Source organism: Lithobates pipiens, unplaced genomic scaffold (assembly GCF_037356315.1).
Source record: "Lithobates pipiens isolate NorthernLeopardFrog02 unplaced genomic scaffold, aLitPip1_a1.2 Scaffold_16, whole genome shotgun sequence".
In the NCBI taxonomy this organism is placed as follows: Eukaryota; Metazoa; Chordata; class Amphibia; order Anura; family Ranidae; genus Lithobates; species Lithobates pipiens.
This window is the reverse complement of record NW_027507748.1, coordinates 123,032,261-123,052,659: the sequence shown is the minus strand read 5'-3', so window position 1 is coordinate 123,052,659 and position 20,399 is coordinate 123,032,261. Positions and strand designations below refer to the sequence as shown.

The window sequence follows — 20,399 nt, the reverse complement described above, 5'->3', positions numbered from 1 at the left end:
AATGAGGACATTGTATTACCATCTCTGTGTCCTAAGCCGAAGCACCTTAAGGAGGTGGCCCTTCACGCTCTTGATGTGGTTAGGGCTCTGAAGGTGTATTTGTCTGTCATGGCTCCCTTTCGGAAGTCAGACTCACTGTTTGTTTCGGTGGCTTGTCCAAAGAAAGGCATGGCGGTCTCATCGGCCACCATTTCCAGGTGGATCAGACAGATTGTAGTACAAGCCTACGCCTTGAAGGGGCAGGTGCCCCCCTTTCTGGTCTCGGCCCACTCCACAAGGGCAGTCGGAATGTCTTGGGCCTTCCGACACCAAGCGTCGGTCGCTCAGGTGTGTAAGGCAGCGACCTGGTCGTCTGTCCATACGTTTACCAAGTTCTAAAAGGTAGACATCAGTGCATCGTCTGCTGCCCGTTTTGGCCACAAAGGTTTGCAGGCGGCCGTGTAGTTGCAATTGAATATGCAATAGATATTTTTTCCTGGTTTTTCGATAACTCAGTACTGTTATGTTAATGCGCTGTTGCATTACTTCCGCAGTTTGGTGCGGTCTTGGATCACTCCTGTTGAGGATACCTTGTTTTTTTGTGGTGGTTTTCCACGCAGTGCTGTTTTTTTGTGGGTTTAGTTTCACTAGTTCCCACTTGCCATGGTGGATGAAGTTTTTATGCTGTTTTTCCCACCCCTTGTTTTGACAATGCTTGGGGACGCCCCATTTGTTACAGAGAGTAGCTGTGTCGGTCGGTGAATATAAGAGAAAATAGGATTTTTTGTACTCACGGTAAAATCCTTTTCTCTGTAATTCACTGACCGACACAGCCCCCCTTCCCTCCTTTTTATCTTTACGTTATACTGCTTGTTGACGTACTGTTGCTGCTTTTGCAGGGTGGGGGTTTGTAGCCTGAGGGACTGCCCCCTGGGCGGAAATAAGAGTTCTGAGTGTTGTATTACAACTATGTCTAGTATTCTCCTAGTGATAGGTCTAACAACCCATTTGTTACAGAGAGAAGCTGTGTCGGTCGGTGAATTACAGAGAAAAGGATTTTACGGTAAGTACAAAAAATCCTATTTTTTTTTGCATGATGAAATTATTTGAAAAAAGCACAAAACATAGCAAAAAAACTGTTGCAACTTTAACATAAACAGCTGATGCCTACACTTGCAAAATCGCTTCCATATCCAGTCTCATTCTCTATAAAACTTTATTCTGGTGTCACTACCGATAGAGGACATGTTTTAAGTTTATGTTCTGTACATACAATGGAAAAAATTTAATTGTTTTAAGTGGAATAAGTTTATTTTTCTTTTCTCTCCAGATTCTCCTCGACACACCTGGTATGGTCAATGCCATCAAAGTAAAAAGGTAAGGTGCTCTCCGACATTTGCATTGAAGGAGGTATTCTGTTATTTTATTAGATGGTATATATAGGACACAAAGGTAGTAATGTTTTATTTACTCCCTTTGCTAAGATCTGTTCTGAACTCTTCTCCACCACAGGCATACTTTGTACATGGGTCAGAATGTTTCTCAGTTAAGAAGTGGGAGCAGGCATCTGTTACCCTTTTTGCAATTTTCAATAGTTCAGTTAATCTCATTATATCAATGCTTAATAATTCATGTTTAGTTTATCTTTTTTAATATAACCAACTTTCTTGAAGCCTGCAAAAGCAGGCATCGGCTTTTGCGCCTACAGGCCCCAAATGTGCATTCATGCCATACTGCTGGTGACTATATCATGAGCTTATTGAACTGACATGTCGTTCTTATGGAAGAACAGGCCTTCAAAAGTCTTCCTAAAGTGAACCTTTTTAATGTTTAAACTAACAAAAATTGACCTTTTTAATGAAAACACTCTCAAATTCAAGACCAGACCCCACAAGGTGCATATTATTACCTTTTCTTAGCCCCCCAAAAATATTTTTTTGTGTACTTCGCTGAAATTTGTTTCACTTTGTTGCTGGGACCACTGAGAGTGCCTCAGTAGCCAATAGGGGCACTAATAGGCAGGGGAATGGTAGTTGCTGTGGCCCAACACAAATTGAGCCCCAGTATGAAGGGAAACTGATAAAACAAAGGCAAGCAAGGAGGAGTCTTTGCCTACAAAATGTACTTGCAGGTACCTTTCAACTGGTGCCTAGTGCAGATAAATATACAAGCAATGACAGGTTTGCTTAAAAACATTTTGCATTGGCTAAGAAAAGGAGTGTCACACCTAAGGATCGAGTCTGCCTTCTAGTTGATCAGTTCACTCTCGGGTGAGAAATAAAAATACAATTACATAGTTGCATAGTTAGTCAGGTTGAAAAAAGACACAAGTCCATCCAGTTCAACCAAAAAAAAAAAAAAAAAAAAAAAAAATATATATATATATATAATATAATATATATATATAATATAATATAATATAATAAAATATACCAGCCCATATGCCCAATTCTATACCCACAGTTGATCCAGAGGAAGGCAAAAAACCCCAGCAGAGCATGATCCAATTTTGCTAAAGCAGGGGAAAAAATTCCTTCCTGATCCCCCGAGAGGCAATCGGATTTTCCGCGGATCAACTTTACCTATAAATTTTAGTACCCAGTTATATTACGTACACTTCGGAAATAATCCAGGCCTTTCTTAAAGCAATCCACTGAGCTGGCCATAACCACCTCTGCAGGGAGTCTATTCCACATTTTCATAGCTCTTACTGTGAAGAAACCCTTTCCGTATTTGGAGATGAAATCTCTTCTTCTCTAGACGTAAAGAGTGCCCCCTTGTCCTCTTTGTTGACTTTAAAGTGAATAACTCGACACCAAGTTCCCTATATGGACCCCTTATATATTTGTACATGTTGATCAAATCCCCCCTTAATCTCCTCTTATCAAGAGTGAATAAATTCAGTTCCTCTAATCTTTCCTCATAGCTGAGTTGCTCCATGCCTCTTATCAGTTTGGTTGCCCTTCTCTGCACTTTCTCCAGTTCCCCGATTATCCTTTTTGAGAACTGGTGCCCAAAACTGAATGGCATATTCCAGATGACTAATGATTTGAACAGGGGCAAAATGATATCTCTCTCTGGAGTACATACCTCTCTTAATACAGGAAAGGACTTTGCTCCCTTTGGAAACCGCAGCTTGGCATTGCATGCTATTATTGAGCTTATGATCTACCAAAACCCCCAGATTCTTCTCCACTATGGATTCCCCCAGTTGTACTCCCCCTAGCATGTATGATGCATGCATATTCTTAGCCCCCAAGTGCATAACCTTACATTTCTCAACATTAAACCTCATCTGCCACATAGTCGCCCAATTAGACAGAGCATTGAGGTCGGCTTGTAAATTGGTGACATCCTGTAAGGACGTTATTGCACTGCATAGCTTGGTGTCATCTGCAAAGACGGAAATGTTACTCTTGATCCCAGACCCAATATCATTTATAAAGATATTAAAAAGCAAGGGTCCCAGCACTGAACCTTGGGGTACACCACTCATAACCTTAGACCATTCAGAGTAAGAATCATTAACCACTACTCTCTGAATTCTGTCTTTTAGCCAGTTTTCTATCCATCTACAAACTGATGTTTCCAAACCTGTAGACTTTACCTTACACATGAGCCGTGTGTGCGGAACTGTATCGAACGCTTTTGCAAAATCCAAATATATCACGTCCACCGCCACCCCTCTGTCCAAGGTTTTACTTACCACCTCATAAAAAGAAATCAGGTTTGTCTGACAACTCCTGTCTTTCATGAATCCATGCTGTCTGTTGCTCAAAATATTTTTTTTCCTGCAAGAACTCGTCTATGTGGTCTTTTATTAATCCCTCCAGTATCTTCCCAACTATAGAAGTTAAACTAACGGGTCTATAATTACTTGGTAAAGACTTTGTTCCCTTTTTAAATATAGGCACCACATTGGCCCTGCGCCAATCCAGTGGTACTATTCCTGTCATTAATGAGTCCCTAAAAATAGGATACAATGACTTTGAAATTACAGAGCTCAATTCTTTTAGGATCCGTGGGTGGATGCCATCAGGTCCAGGTGCTTTATCCACCTTTATTCTGTCCAAATATTTCTGGACCATATCACTTATGAGCCATTGTGGATTAGGGGCTGCGTCAGTACCACCCCCATTGTAGACATGAGCTCCCCCATGCTCCTTTGTATACACAGAGCTGAAGAAAGTATTTAATAAGTTAGCCTTCTCTTTGTCCCCAGTCACCCACTCCAGATTATTTTGCAAAGGGCCTACATGCTCAGACTTAACCTTTTTACTATTAATATATTTGAAGAATTTTTTTGGGGTTTGTCCTACTGTCTTTTGCAATCTGTCTTTCATTTTGAATTTTTGCATCCTTGATTTCCTTTTTACAAATTCTTTTATATACCTTGTAACATTTAAATTACACTAGTGTTCCTTCATTTTTATATTTTTTGAAAGCTCTTTTTTTTATAGTTTTATAGCTTTTTTAACTTTGGCCGTGAGCCACATCGGCTTTATTTTTAACCTTTTAAACTTATTGCCCATGGGAATATACTTTGCCGTGAGATCACAAACAAGCTTTTTGAAGAATTCCCATTTCTGTTCTGTGCCCATTGGTGCCAATATTCTCTCCCAGTCTAAGTCCTGGAGAGCAGCCCTCATCCTTGGAAAACTTGCTCTCTTGAAATTAAGTGTTTTTATCTTTCCCGTATGTGATTTTTGCTTACAGCTAACCTCAAATGAAATCATGTTATGGTCACTCCTCAGTCCACTCAGTTCCAATGTACTTAAAAAAAATAAAAAAAATCTTTCCATATTAGACAACAATTTTTTTGGTCTTGAAGAGGCAGTGAGCCAATTACAGGAGCAGTGGGATACATATTCTGGGAAATCCTGTCCACAATATGAAGACTATTTTTTAGTTGCAAGTGATTGTAAAGCTTCATATTACTATTATTATTATTATTATTATTATTATTATTATTAATAAAATAATAAACATGGCACTTTAAAATGTACCTGATAAAACTTTAAATAAAACTGTTATTGAAAAATAAATAAATAATAATAAACATGTTTACTTGCCTGCTCTCTGTGCATTGGTTTTGCACAGGGCAGCCCCCATCCTCTTCTCAGGTCCCCTGCCGAACGCCGATACTCCTGGCTCCCCCTCTTGCGCTAGTGCCCAACATGAAAAAACACTTTCTATCGGGGTACTCTTGTGGGCTTGATCCCTAGCCGCCCTGTCTGCGTCTATAGACACAGTCAGGGTGGCTCGGCCCCATCCCAGCAGATGTATCTTTTTCTAGTTAAAAAAACTTTTTTTCCCTATTGACGAGTATGTGAAAAGGAACTCATGCTTTGTGCGATGAAACAAATATGCTTTCTATGTATGTGTACATGTGTAATATTTTATAATAATTTACAATAAAAATTAGAATTAAGTAAAAAAACACAAATTCCCTGCTCGCTTACCAGCCAGCCTGCAGCAAACCGAATTAAATATGTCTCACAGTTCACGTTAAAAACAAGGGGTTTAATTTGCATACATTTGCAAATATATGCTTTTGCCGGGTGTCCAGTGCATCCCTATACCATTTTTAAATATATACAGGATTTATATAGCGCCAACAGTGTAAGCAGCACTTTACAATATATGATGGGATCTCTCCCTTAATCTAACCATTATTGTATATGTGCTCCAATTTTTAAACTCTTAAAATTATAGAGTTAGGTCGGCAGTACACTGGGGTGCCGTAAAATGGCTGCTGCAGCTTATGCATGTATTTGCAAATGTGTGCAAATGAAACCCCTTGTTTTTAACCTGAACAGGGGAATCCCTCCTGAGCAATTGCCTGCTCCCTGTGGGGGGAAACTGTGATTATTGCTAGCAGCTAAAGCAGCTGCTAACCATAATTGTGAATCTGGCAGGCTGGTTGTACCCAAGTTGATCGATCAACTTGGTACATTCAGCCTGCCAAATAATCAGCCAGTTCCTGCTGAAGTGGCTGAGATTCGAACAGTCTATGGCTGGACAATTTGGTTTGTTGCAACCTGGCTAGTAGTATAACTAGGAATTGTTTGTTTTCTGGCATGTGTCGCCCTTCTATGTGCTCCTTGGTGCAAAGGCAGTTATATATTGGGGTGGTTCCCATTTGTATCTCTTTCCTGGTGTATAGGATTTTAAAATGGTTCTAAAGGCAGAAATGTTTTTACCTCAATGACTTCTCTGCATTAAGGTTAAAAAAAGGTTTCCTCCATGCAGATCTTCTCCCCCCCCTATACTTACCTGAGCCAGATCATGATCCAGCTCTGCATGAGAGCAAAGGCTCTCTTGGCTCTCTCCCTCCCTCATTGGCTCAGACCCAGTGGCGAGAGCTATTGGAGATATCAAAAACGTAGTGTAGCGCTGAACAAAATTATGAATGACCTAATTAGTGCATCATCATACAATAATTAACCCAAAACACCTTAAGTGTGAAGATTCATGTAAAAAATTATATATAGAAATGAAATTACAATTCCAAAAAATGTAAATAGAAAAAGTCTCTATGTAAGATGTTGATCCAATCCAAACGTGAAATACGGGTCACCATCCACCTTCTCAAGATGAAGCTAGCATGCAGACACCCTGTGATATTCCCGTCACCTTTAGAAATAAAGGCTTACCAGATAGTATGGATCCAAACGAATATATATTCGAAGGATCATGCAAGCTTGTACACTTAGAAGGCGAGATTATAGATGTAAAATGTCCAGGGAAGTAACAAGTCAGACTCCACATAAAGATGTCCTCAACTAGTTGTTAAATCCTCATCGGTACACTCCAGCACAAAATGTTGAAAATTCCAAAAAATGTAAATAGAAAAAGTCTCTATGTAAGATGTTGATCCAATCCAAACGTGAAATACGGGTCACCATCCACCTTCTCAAGATGAAGCTAGCATGCAGACACCCTGTGATATTCCCGTCACCTTTAGAAATAAAGGCTTACCAGATAGTATGGATCCAAACGAATATATATTCGAAGGATCATGCAAGCTTGTACACTTAGAAGGCGAGATTATAGATGTAAAATGTCCAGGGAAGTAACAAGTCAGACTCCACATAAAGATGTCCTCAACTAGTTGTTAAATCCTCATCGGTACACTCCAGCACAAAATGTTGAACTCATACAAAGGAAAATAAGGAGCCACAATAGTGTAAATCCATTTAAAAGAAAAAAATTTAATAAAAAAGTAATGAACTCACATGTAACCAAAAGAAATCAAGCGCTTATTCCATAAAAACAGTGCTACAGCAGTAGTCCCGACGCGTTTCGTCCTCTACAGACGTCATCTGGGGTAGCACTACACTGTAGCATCCTCACTTTTATAGCAAACAATCAATTTGGGCAAAAATTCCATCTGCCTGTGTCACCGCGTGTCATTTCCGGTTTAAGATGGCGCCCGGCGTGCGTTCCACGCCTCATTATAATGCTGCAGCAAGAATTGACAAGCAAATCATGCCATAACATATATAAAATGAACCAATAACTAAAACATAAATTGGCCCAAACATTAAAAATATACCAAACGTAGAAATAAAATTTATTCCCCTTTATCATACCGTTAATACTATTTCCGGTTCATGACTGAACAACTAGGGGGCGTGGATATGGTTCAAATCGTTATCTTACCCGGCCCCTCATGCCGACAGAGCCACCCCCATTACAGGAAAGTACTCACCTAGTGGGCGTAACGTATATAAGGAACAATGATGCTTCCGTCTCGCGACGCTGAAACGCACCGCGTACCGGAAGCAACAGCATTACAGATGCGTCCGACATCAGAGGCGGCGTGAGAGGAAATACGTCACCTCCAATCAAACAGCATCAAACCCCGGAAGTGACGTAAACAAAAATACGTCACCTCCGGCCAGAATGTGTCCGACACCAGGAAGTGATGTAAAGGGAGTACAACATCTCCGGTGTCCAATAGGACGCTTGCAAACACCTTCCGGACCATACATCACAAAAGGGCTGTGCAATTAACGTACACCCATACTCCTCAATGAAAAAACATCATATCAGTATGTATGGAGTGGGAGCAGTTGCGTATAGGCAACAAGAAATATACTCAAAAAATATGTACAAAATACACATCAGCACCGACACAACGCATGCCCAAACATACATTGTGACAAATACTGATAGCATCTAAGGCAGATAGAATTCTGTCCCAAGACTAATAATAGTAATAAACCATAAATAACAATGATAGAGACACCTACCACTTACATGAAGATCAAAAATATTAAAACAAACAAATTAAAATAAAAAACTAAAATAAAACACTAAAATAAAATGTTGCCAATATACATATTAACCATTATTAATGAAGGCGTTAATATCCCATTCTATATTTAAGCCAAATGGCGAGTGAGATCGAATAGTATATATCCAGTAGGTTTCTAATCTGGAAACACCCCGAGTCATAGCACCACCCCTCCACGGGGGTGTGTACTTGTCAATAGCTAAAAATTGGGTACCTGTTGGGTCACTGTTATGATGTTCCCTGTAGTGTCTCGGGACAGTGTGTTTAGAGACCTTACCCTTTATTAAGGCTATGTGTTCCCCTATTCTAATCGCAAACGTCCTTGTCGTCCTCCCCACATATTGTTTACCGCACGGGCAAGTAATCAAATATACTACATACCGGGTGCTACAGGTACAGAATGATTTTATGGTATGTGTTCTGTTTGTTGTTGTTGATGTAAACTCAGTTGTTTTATGTCTACCGGCTATATTAAACTGACATACCACACATTTTTTACAAGGATAAAAACCTGTTAGATTGTGAAAGAATGATGGACGACAGGGTGGATTAATAACATTGGGAGCGATACAGTCCCGTAGAGAGGGTGCTCCCCTGAAAAGTACTTTCGCCCGCTCAGGTAACTTTGAGTTGAGGACTGGGTCACTTCTAAGTACATCCCAATGTTTATTAATAATGGTCTTAATCTGTTTATGCTGTACAGAAAAAGATGTAAGCATAGACCATCTATAAGTGTCCTCAGGTTCATGGCGCACTTTCTCAATCACTAGGCTCTCCCTATTCGTGTCAATAACTCTCTGTATCTCTACATCAAGAACCCTAGCATCATATCCCTTATCCTCAAATTTTTGTTTGAGTATTACTGCTTGTGACCTGAACGTATGTCTTGATTTCTTTTGGTTACATGTGAGTTCATTACTTTTTTATTAAATTTTTTTCTTTTAAATGGATTTACACTATTGTGGCTCCTTATTTTCCTTTGTATGAGTTCAACATTTTGTGCTGGAGTGTACCGATGAGGATTTAACAACTAGTTGAGGACATCTTTATGTGGAGTCTGACTTGTTACTTCCCTGGACATTTTACATCTATAATCTCGCCTTCTAAGTGTACAAGCTTGCATGATCCTTCGAATATATATTCGTTTGGATCCATACTATCTGGTAAGCCTTTATTTCTAAAGGTGACGGGAATATCACAGGGTGTCTGCATGCTAGCTTCATCTTGAGAAGGTGGATGGTGACCCGTATTTCACGTTTGGATTGGATCAACATCTTACATAGAGACTTTTTCTATTTACATTTTTTGGAATTGTAATTTCATTTCTATATATAATTTTTTACATGAATCTTCACACTTAAGGTGTTTTGGGTTAATTATTGTATGATGATGCACTAATTAGGTCATTCATAATTTTGTTCAGCGCTACACTACGTTTTTGATATTTGTTAATTATTCACTGTTTTATCCTTGTGATTGTGTTAGCAGCTTTTTTTTGTTTTTTGGATAGCGCAGTGTCACAGGGAACGTCTTTTTGTCTATATATTGAGAGCTATTGGAGACCCCTGCTGTCAATCACAGCCAGTGAGGAGTGGGTGTCTTTTATGGACACGCACAACATGGGAGCCAGCCTGCACGAGTGCCTCCAGAGCAAGTGGAGCGCTGGTGGGGGATCCAAAAAGAGGAGGATCCAGGCTGCTTTGTGCCTAATCATTGCACAGAGCAGGTAAGTATAACATTGTTATTTTAAAAAAAAAAACATTGTAACCTTTTTTATAATCACTTTTTAAAGTATAACTAAAGACAAATACTTCTTTTTTTATTTATTTTTTATTTATTTTTTTGTATGATAGTGGAGAGGGATTAGAACATCTGTCAGCTTTTTTTGTTTTTGTTTTTTTGTTAGGGAGATTCACTCTCTCCTGTCCTGTCTACCATTATCACTGAGGGTGAAAGAAAATCACCTGAACAGATATAGAGGGGAAATGTTCCAATGGTGACAACCAGGAACTCCCTCATTTTGGACGGATTACTTCACAATTTGTTTTGGATATGGGACAAGAAGTGAGGGGAAACTACTCACTGGGACACAGATGGCAAAAAATTTTTACATGGGTTAGAACACTCCTTTAAAAACGAATACAAAAAAGTTTTTTGCTATTTATTTATTTAATTTTTATTTCAATTATTGATTCAGTGGAGTCCTCAGTTTGAATCCCAATCAGGGCAATATCTTCAGGGATTTTGCATGTTCTCCCAGAGCTTCTGTGGCTTTGGTTTTCCTCCCACATGCTAAAAACATTCTGGTAGATTAATTGTATACAAGTAAAGGCGCAGGGAACTAGAGCAATGCATATCCCACAGTGTTATTAAAGTGGTTGTAAACCCTATTTACAACACCGCTGGTAGTAGAAGGCCGGCCGCGGTAGAGACCACTGTCTCCACTGCGGCCGGCTTCCTACTATGCGGCGTTGTACCGAGCAAATCGCCTCTTTCTCCCAGGAATGGATTGACAAACTGATGACCAGATTCCCCCCATGCTGGCACTTCTCCATGACTACTTATGGCTTCTTAAATGTGAGTTGCCTGTACTAAGTGTTATTAAACTTATGTTGTGTCTGGTAGAATAATTGGTTGTAGTATGTGTGTGATTCTAAAAGTCTCGAATACAGCCTCCAATTTCAGACCCTGGTAAGATTGGTAACTGGCTAATATAGCTCTGGTACACATTTCAGTAATGGCTCTGTGGAATAAGTAAGGTTCCAAGGTTAGAAATCCATTAAAGATCGCAAAGTGTTAATGGTAGGGAAGGGATTAACTTGCAGTGAATGTTACATTCTCTGTTTTTATAACTATGTCCCAAGTGAATGGATGGGTTCATGTATGAAGATATTTGTTAATACGTGAAGGCAGTGTTAGTGATTGATCAGACTGGGGTATAATTGAGTTTGAAAGTAAAGAACGGCATGCGCGTGTACATTAAATTGATTGTAAATGATCAACTTTTAAAACAACCCATTCAGTTTAAAATATAAATGAAAGGCAAAACATTAAAAAAAAAATCCTTTTTTTTTTTTTTTTTTCCCTCATTCTTTTTATAAGTAGTCACATTCCCTCTGTTCTCAGCTGCATAAGAGCTGGGAGGAGGAGAAGCAGCAGCACACTGATCTTCCTAGTGAATGGCTGTGCATCAGGGAGTGTCAGGATAAGTCTGATCATTGGAGAAGAGCAGGCTGAGTTCCCAGCATAGCTAGAGAACAGACCACAGTGTGCTCTCCTGCTTAGTGTGGTCAGTTTTAATAGGAAAGCAGAGGGATTAGCAGGAACACCGGGGATTTCACATAAAGTAAGCAATACAAAGAGAACAGGATATTTTTCTCATGCAAGTACACCTTACAGTGGGCATATATCGGGAATATGAAGTGTTGGGGTAACAAATGCTTGAATATTGTGTGCTTTATACAGATCCTGCATTTTGCATTCTGTTTTGGCTGACTACATTATTTTTTTTATTTTTTTTTTCTTCTGTAAGTCTTGCTGCTTCCTACAACCTAGGCTTTTAATGATTCTTTCTGTAACCATGTAAACAGACCGACCCTGAGAACTGAATTCATAAATCGCTATTTTCTTTAACACCCACATGGTGCTTTCTTGTCATGAGGCTTCGATCCAAGCGAAAGATCAACAATATATACATATTTGATCATTAGGTTTGTATTCATGTTGGCTTTAGGACTTTGCAGCAGGACGGGAATCAATGTACGGGGTAGAGAAGGTTAATGTGAGATTAGATACCATTTAACAGAGCTGGTTGGGACAGTTCTACAAGAAGTGAATAGTGTGTGTGTGTGTGTGTGTGTGTGTGTGTGTGTGTGTGTGTGTGTGTGTGTGTGTGTGTGGGGGGGGGGGTGGTGGGGGGGGGGTTGCAGTTAGGCGGGCCATAGACGGTGAAAATTTCTTTCCTGCAACCATGAACAATTCCCCCCATCAACACAGTGTTGACAAGGGAATCCCTCCTGCCGAGCAACTGTTTTCTCCCAGCAGGGGAAGCTGTCCCCGCAAGGAGAATACATTATTTATTGCTAGCAGCAAGTGAATCCTGCAGGCTGATTGTACCCAGTTATTTATTGATTTATTTATTGATCAACTTGGTACATTCAGCCTGCCCATTAAAGTGTTGTATAAACCCACAGCAGTAAATCCAGTTTGTATATCCAGTAAAACATGCTCGTTATACTCACTGTGGAATCTAAGGGGTTAATCCTCTGCATTGTGTAAAAGGGCTGTTTGATCCTGTCTTCTCTTATCCTCCCCTTCTTCCACTGTCCCCAATTCATCACCTGATAAGATGGCGCATTTGGAGTCACTCTGCACATGCTCAGTTTGGTGTATTTTGCTAGAGAGTTTTTTGTTTTTTTGTTCTTGGAAGGGTGCATGTGATCAGCACAGGGTCAGTCGGCACTGTCCAGACAGAGAGTCAGGGGTCCTGCGGCCTCATAGGACAGTTAGAGTAAAATGAAAACTCCTACAAGCTTTAACAAGACACTGATAGAAGTCACAAGAGTGCTATATACTGCTGATGAGAAGTTATTTAGCAGTTTATATTTACTAAAATAATTGTATTTCCATGTTCTTTGTACTGTGGGAGACCAAATATAGTGAATGCCGGGCCCTGGGTTTAGTAACCCTTTAAGAGTTTGACTCTCAGCCAGTTCCTGCTGAACCAGCTGAGATTCGACTGTGTATGGCCAGCCTAAAACAGCACCCAGCAGCAATAAACCTATAACAACCTACGCTGATGATATTTTTTCCTGATAACCATATGTATTTATTAAATGTATGTGTTGGCAACGTACCACACAATCTCATTCTACAAACTTCTTTTGATTTACTAACCGCTAAATAGTTGAATATGTTGTGACTGATGGCATGTAAATAGGATGAATTGTTCTGGTAGTGTCTTCCACTACATAGTTGTTTGTGAATTAAATGGAAATTATATAGCGATCATTTAGTTGGACTGTGAAATGTGTTCTAAGCTGGCCATACACACATAGATATCTCCTGAATTAAATAAATCTAGCATATTCTTCCATGCACATTTAAACATTGAGGATAGATGAAACATCCCAGCCAACTATTGTATTCTGACAGCTGGCTTCAGTGACTGTCGGAATACCCAAACAGTGGCTAGACCTGATTGGCTACGGTCACTCTTCAGCTGACCGCTTTCTGCCCAGCTCCTTCCATCTCCAAATTTTAAAGGTTTTTCAAGGCTGGTGCTGTCAATAGAGCCGCCCACGGATTTGAAATTGGGAAAAAAATTTCGCCCACGAAATTGGGAATTTTTTTTTTACTCACCTCTAAATGCCTGTTGCTAGGGGGTCCCTTGTAGTCTGCCTCCTTCAGTGCCTGGACTCTTGACGTCACTTCCCTCAGCGCAGGAAGGGAGACCGCCTCTCCTCCCTCCCTCTAGGCAGTCATCTGGGACACGTCACAGGTCCCAGATGACTGCGCGGCCAGTCACTGCATGCAGCACGGCTCACGCATGCGCAGTGGGTGCCCGGCTGTGAAGACACAGCCGGGCACCCACAGTTACAAGCAGAGCCGAGCAGAGGGGGGAGACGAGCGGAGCTTCGATTCCCCCGCATTGCTGTACCCTAGGACAGGTAAATGTCCAATTATTAAGTCAGCAGCTGCAGTATTTGTAGCTGCTGACTTTTAAACATTTTTTTATTTATTTTTTAAAGGAACGCCACTTTAAAACTTTTAGCCCAAATGTTTAAAAAGCTGTTGCTTTAGCCGCAGTGTAGTATGTTTGTTAGTGTATTCAAATCTGCTAATACATATAACATTACCTTCCCCGCAGACTGACAATGTTGCTGTCCAAATGTGTCTGTTACCTCTTCATCCAGAGGAGATGCACTCTAATACAGGAGATGTGTTACTGGCCAGATCACCAGGAGTAAACCGAGGGGAAGTAAAGGTTAAAAAAAAAATAATAATAATAATAATAATGCAGCCACCTCATCTAAGGATTGGTCAGGTGACATATTACATTTTTGTTTTGGGGTTTAATACTGCCTTAAATTGCTCCTCTGGCCACTAATATGTGCAGTTGTGACAATATTTTATCAGCGGGAGGAATGAGCAGAGGATGACCTCTTCAGCCTGCCGATGCTCCTTCACTGCCTAGGCTAAGATAGAGGGATGATACCACTGTGTTCTATGACTAACAGGGAAAGGGTTGTCATCTGCCTGGCTGTTCTGTGTGATGGGGTGGTGTACATTTCTGCACTAAATGGATAAATACATGTTATTTCAGTTTGACAGATTACTGGTGTAGGGGAATCTGGCCATTTACAGTCGTGCTAGGCATCTAAAGTCTCCCAACATCTCCCAAGAGCAAAATGACTGTGTGGCAAATTCAGAAAATAATAATTTAGCCCATCCATTACCATGACCACATTGTGCTCTTTGTTAGATTTCAAATCCTAGTACCTATTTTCTTTTTTTCTTTTTTTTTTTTTTTTTCTTTTTTTCTGTGGCTCCATGTTTTTAAATAAGTACTAGAGTTAAATTAGCACTTGATGGAGTGTTATCCAAGTTTTAATTTTTTAATTTTTTTTTTTTTTTTTTTTTTTAGACCCTAGGGCAAATTTAGGCAGAAACCAGTTAGTCTACCAGCATGTCCTCCCATGGAATGTGGGAGGAAATCCCCACAAACACAGGTTGAACGTACAAAGTTCATAAAGATGGTGTCCTGGCCAGATTCAAACCAAGGACCTTGGTGCTGAATAAGCGCGAGCAGCAAAGCCACTGTGCCACCCAGTAATTTATTACTTTTATTTATTTTGTGTTTGGGGCTATGTAAAGTATGTAGTAACTTTCCTTTCAGATTAATAGTGTTCTAAATCGTAACAATGTATTAAATATGTAATGGCAGTTTTTCTAGGTAGACCCTGACTGATCAGCTAAAGAGACCCATTTCATTCATTTTTGTATGTAAAAATAAATATGCATTTATTTTTATTCATAATGGACTTGTAAAGCATTGCACTCATGATCAGCATTGGTAACATGTTTTACCATGTTATACCTACCGGTATATTTAACCACTACAATACAGGGCACTTTCACCCCCTTCCTTCCCAGCCCAATTTTCAGCTTTCAGCGCTCTAGCGCTTTCAGTGACAATTGCGCGGTCATGCTACACTGTACCCAAATGAAATTGTTATCATTTTGTTCGCACAAATAGAGCTTTATTTTGGTGTTATTTATTCACGACTCCGTTTTTTTTTTTTTTTGCGATATAAGTGCAAAAATAGCGGAAATTTGGAAAAAAAACAATATTTTCTTTTTTCTATTTGAAAAGAAATCCAATAAAATCAAATTTTGTCATAAATTTAAGCCAAAATGTATTCTGCTACATGTTTTTGGTAAAAAAAATTCCGTTAAGTGTATAATAATTGGTTTGTGTGATCACGGACATATGTACGCAAATGATCATGTACATATGTGTGCAGGTGATCACGTACATATGTGTGCAGATAATCATTGGGACATGTGATTTTAGTGGGACATATGTGGGGGACATGTTTTTATTATTTGGGGACATGTATGTTTTGGGGACATGTGTGTTTTGGGGACATATGTGGGGACTGTGTTTGTACTGTGTGGTGTGTTGTGTGTTTACACTACACTGATGATCAGTGAGTAAAAAGCTGTAAAAAGCAGCCCATACTCACTGATCATCAGCCGGCTGCAGCCTTCTGCTCTCCTCTCCTCAGCGGTGACTTCCGTGTGAGGAGAGGAGAGCCGATTGCCTAGCAACCGGCTGTTTGTTTACATCACATGACGGCCGTGATTGGACACGGCCGTCATGTGATCAGGAGGGCCAATCACAGAGCCCTCCTGCCGATCTGAGATGTGCCGTGTCTGGGTGACACGAGCACATCGGGATCGCGCCGCTGCGCGGTCGCGCGCGCGATCCCGCTACTCCTGAAGGACGTTCCTGAACGTCCTATCAGGAGTAGACGGCTCCCACCCGGCCGTATATATGCATTGGCCGGGTGGGAAGTGGTTAAGGTATAACATGTTACCAAAGAGCACCCCTGTGGTGATGGCATGCAGGGATCCTCTCCCTGCACCTGCTATCACAGTTGAATGAATAAACTGAGCACTATCGTAGTTCATTGATGATCTTCCAGTAAGGGAGGTGCGGGTGGACAACTAAAAAGATTCTGCAAGACTGACACTGCACCCTAGATCTGCTGATAATGGGTACAATGCTCTGCAGGCTCTAGAAAAAAAATGTATTATTTTTTTTGTTTGTTTTTTAAAGGCGTACAGCCAAAGCTCATCTGGCTGTTCTTCTCCTGGGAATCACAGGAGTGCAGTTCGTTTTGCACTCCTGTGACTCGTTTTCAGTAGACAGTGTGCTGAAGCCCACTGTTGGCTGACCTCACAGAGCCAGTCCAGGCTTCGGAAGGACCGCGACCATATGTTCGAGGATCTGCCCACATGCCTAGACTGGCACTCGGCTCAGCCTCTCAGCGAGCTGCTGAAAGCATGAACCGGTCTCTCCCACCCCCTCCACAGCCCAGCACTCCAATGAGCACGTGGGGGCAGAGCAGACAATGGTGACTGATAGTCACCAGCTTTCTGCTCTAGGCTCTGTGAGAACCGAGCAAACGGTGGCTTTCTCAGTGTTCGAGCCGGCGGGGGACAGATGCAGCATCTAGCTAGGTAAGTATGATTCACAAAACTTCTCTTTTAATGTGATTTGTTCATCTATGTCCTGCCTCCTGGTGGGTCAAAATGTTTTTCTATATTGTGATATGTTTTAACTGCTGTTATTTACATTTAATTACAACAGTCCCATGACATGGGAGCAAATGAGGACTGCCAGCTGTACAAGTGAAATCTTCAGGCAGCTTGGATAATGGCCTGGTTGGCCTTATGGCTTGTGGTGGAGGACCTCTCATTCCAAATGGTGGTGGTCTCCTATTGGGTAGTTCCATTGGTCCTCCTCTGCCTGGGCGCATGCCCACTGATGGACCCATGGGTGGCCCCATGCCTGGAGGTGGGCTCATCATGACTGGTAGGGTTGCTCCACGATCCACTGGTGGCAGTGGAACTCAATGATCTCCAGCAGCATACTGTAGTGGGGCCCCAGCCATACTAGCTGTGACTGCTGCTGCAGCACTGGCAACATTGCCTTGGCTCTGAGGTGTCATCTCCTACTGTGATGGTCCTCCCACACCTCTGACGGGTCCAGCAGGGGCTTGCAGCATAGGAGCACCAGCTGGCACACCTCTACCAGCTGCTCTCCTAACTCCTGGTCCTGCTAATGGTACTCTAGCAATACCAGTATCTCTTTGGAGGTGGGCCTTCTACTGTCATGGATGCCAAGTTCTCTCCACGTAGTAAAACTCGTCACAATCGCACAGTATGAGATTCAAATGCTTTGAAGGTTCCAATGAATATGCGACTATCTTGCAGAATGGAACACTTTCTGTAGTCTGTGCTGCAGCTTCTTGCTGCTTTTCCCCACAGTCATGACAGCAGGTCAGATGCCATGGATTTGCGACCAATGTGGGGAATGAAATTTTTTTTACCAGTCCAATAAAAATGATTTGAACCACAAATTTATAAGGACACAAGTATATTGATTTTTCTAAGCCCTAAAGATATGTTAAGGAAATAAAACTGGGTTAAAAACCTTCAAACGGTATGTCTCTGGGTTTCATAGTATAATGGGGAATTGAGTCTAAGAATGTATTTCCTCCTGCGCTTATACTTGACAGAAGACAGGGATCCATGCTCTTTGTTCATTTTCTTCACATCTTGTCTATCAACTTGTAGGCATAACCTGGAGAAGTCCCTTCAGCAGGACCCGTGGGAGTCGGTGAAGTTGGCCGACGTGGGTATGAGTATTCTCCTATTTACGCTTTGCCTGTGGGTTATGAGAAGGTCACTGTCAGTCTGAGCACCATGCCAATACATTGCCTTATCTCCTGGGGCCAAAAACCTGTTCTGACTGGTGTGCAGCAGATGTACGGGGAAACCTATTAGAAATATATTACTATGTATGCAAAATAGAGCACCGTATACCTGGCCTGAATAAAAGATGTGAAGATTAATGACGGGAATATATGCCTGTATGCCAGTACAAATTGTAGCAAGAGGCTTAGAATACCACAAGGCTCTGAACTGAGCAAGAGCGTTAAAGGGAGCCGCCTGCTTAGTGAATGTCTGCGGAAAGCCGATTAGAATTGCAAATGAAATCATAAGTGAGAGGCTTCATTCTTCTCATATTCTGTGACTGTTGCATGAGCTGGGATATTGAGATTGTTCCTGCCTTGTACTATTTAGACATAAATTACACACTACACCTGCAGTATGAAGAGGGTCTTATTGAATATGCATCGTATTCTGAGTCAGTAAATATATTTATCTGCATCACTGCACTTGAAGTATATTTTAATGCTGTATTTCTTTAATATGACAGAAAAAGATATTGTAAAAAAAGATCTGAATACAAAGCTGCATTTATTCTGCATGCAGGCATTGCTGTCTTGTTTTGTTTCTTCTTTTTAAGGAAATAGAACACAGTCAAATAAAATAGGGTTATAGGTTCTTTAATTGTACTGATAAGACACTCGTTTGTAAGGGTGCTGGACTGAAGTCCAAAAATTGTATTTGAAAGACCGCTGAACAAATACATTGTGACATAATATATTGCAACGATCGCCATTTTATTCTCTAGGGTCCCTGATAAAAATATATATGTTTGGGGTTCTAAGTAACTTTCTAGCAAAAAACTGATTTTAACTTTGTAAGCAACAAGTGTCAAAAAAAGGTTTAGTCTAACTGCCCTCATTTACAGACTGAAGTTCTTCCCTTTTGATCTCTAAAAGAACTAAAAGATCTCTTCTCTGTCTCTCAGCACTGAGGAATGATAAACATTTGTCAGCTTTTTTATTTATTTATTTTATTTTGAAAGCTCCGCTCTGCACTGTTTACATAGAATTGCAGAAATGGGCGATTTAGGATCAGGAGGGGGGTTGAATCGAGATCGCAATTTTTGTAAATTATTTTATTTTTTTACGATTAATCATGCAGCCTACAGACTACCTCTTAAAAACCATCTCTATCCTCTCCAGTATCCTATACTTGGATGCTATTTTCTGTTGTTCTTTTGTGGATTTGATTTGGAGTATTCTAGTTACTGTAAAAAGGAGTCTATCCTAAATACTGAGTGTTGCAGAATGCAGGATAGAAATTTGGCTTCAGTGACTGCATGTGCTGTGTCAGTTATACACTTCATAGTAAGGCCAGACAATGCAAGTAGCTCCAGTACCCACCATGTTGGGTACTTTATTACATATTTCAAGACTTTGTTTTACTTTTAGATAGTTGGGTATGCATCAACCCCTGAGGAAGTGAGCGCATGTTAAGATGTAATCTCACACCTATTATGGACCACAGTTCATGTTCAAAACGACAAGTCTGTTTACAATATGTTACCTGATTGTGTTGGTATGGTATATATCAATAAATGTGTATTTTATGTTTTTATCATGTGGAGTGTTCTCTCGCTCTCTCTCTCGCTCTCGCTCTCGCTCTCGCTCTCGCTCCTCTCGCTCTCGCTCTCGCTCTCGCTCTCGCTCTCGCTCTCGCTCTCTCTCTCGCTCTCTCTCTCTCTCTCTCTCTCTCTCTCTCATTCTCTCGCTCTCATTCGCTCTCATTCGCTCTCATTCGCTCTCATTCGCTCTCGCTCTCTCTCTCTCTCTCTCATATTCTCACTCTCTCTCATATTCTCACTCTCTCTCATATTCTCACTCTCTCTCATATTCTCACTCTCTCTCATATTCTCACTCTCTCTCATATTCTCACTCTCTCTCATATTCTCACTCTCTCTCATATTCTCTCTCTCTCTCATATTCTCTCTCTCTCTCATATTCTCTCTCTCTCTCATATTCTCTCTCTCTCTCATATTCTCTCTCTCTCTCATATTCTCTCTCTCTCTCATACTCTCTCTCTCTCATACTCTCTCTCTCTCACTCTCTCTCTCTCATTCTCTCTCTCTATTCTCTCTCTCTCATTCTCTCTC

The 20,399-nt window shown here is 40.8% G+C and overlaps 1 protein-coding gene and 1 pseudogene across 1 annotated transcript in view; one reads left to right on the top strand and one right to left on the bottom strand.

The window, feature by feature from the left end:
• ERAL1 (Era like 12S mitochondrial rRNA chaperone 1) overlaps positions 1-20,399 on the top strand; it is a 96,443-nt gene that overhangs the window by 30,557 nt on the left and 45,487 nt on the right. The window contains exons 5-6 of the mRNA XM_077480397.1: positions 1,310-1,356; positions 18,149-18,210. Coding sequence (XP_077336523.1) covers positions 1,310-1,356; positions 18,149-18,210 — 109 coding nt within the window. The remainder of the gene's footprint in view (positions 1-1,309; positions 1,357-18,148; positions 18,211-20,399) is intronic.
• LOC143981474 (small nuclear ribonucleoprotein-associated protein B' pseudogene) lies at positions 17,137-17,843 on the bottom strand (annotated as a pseudogene).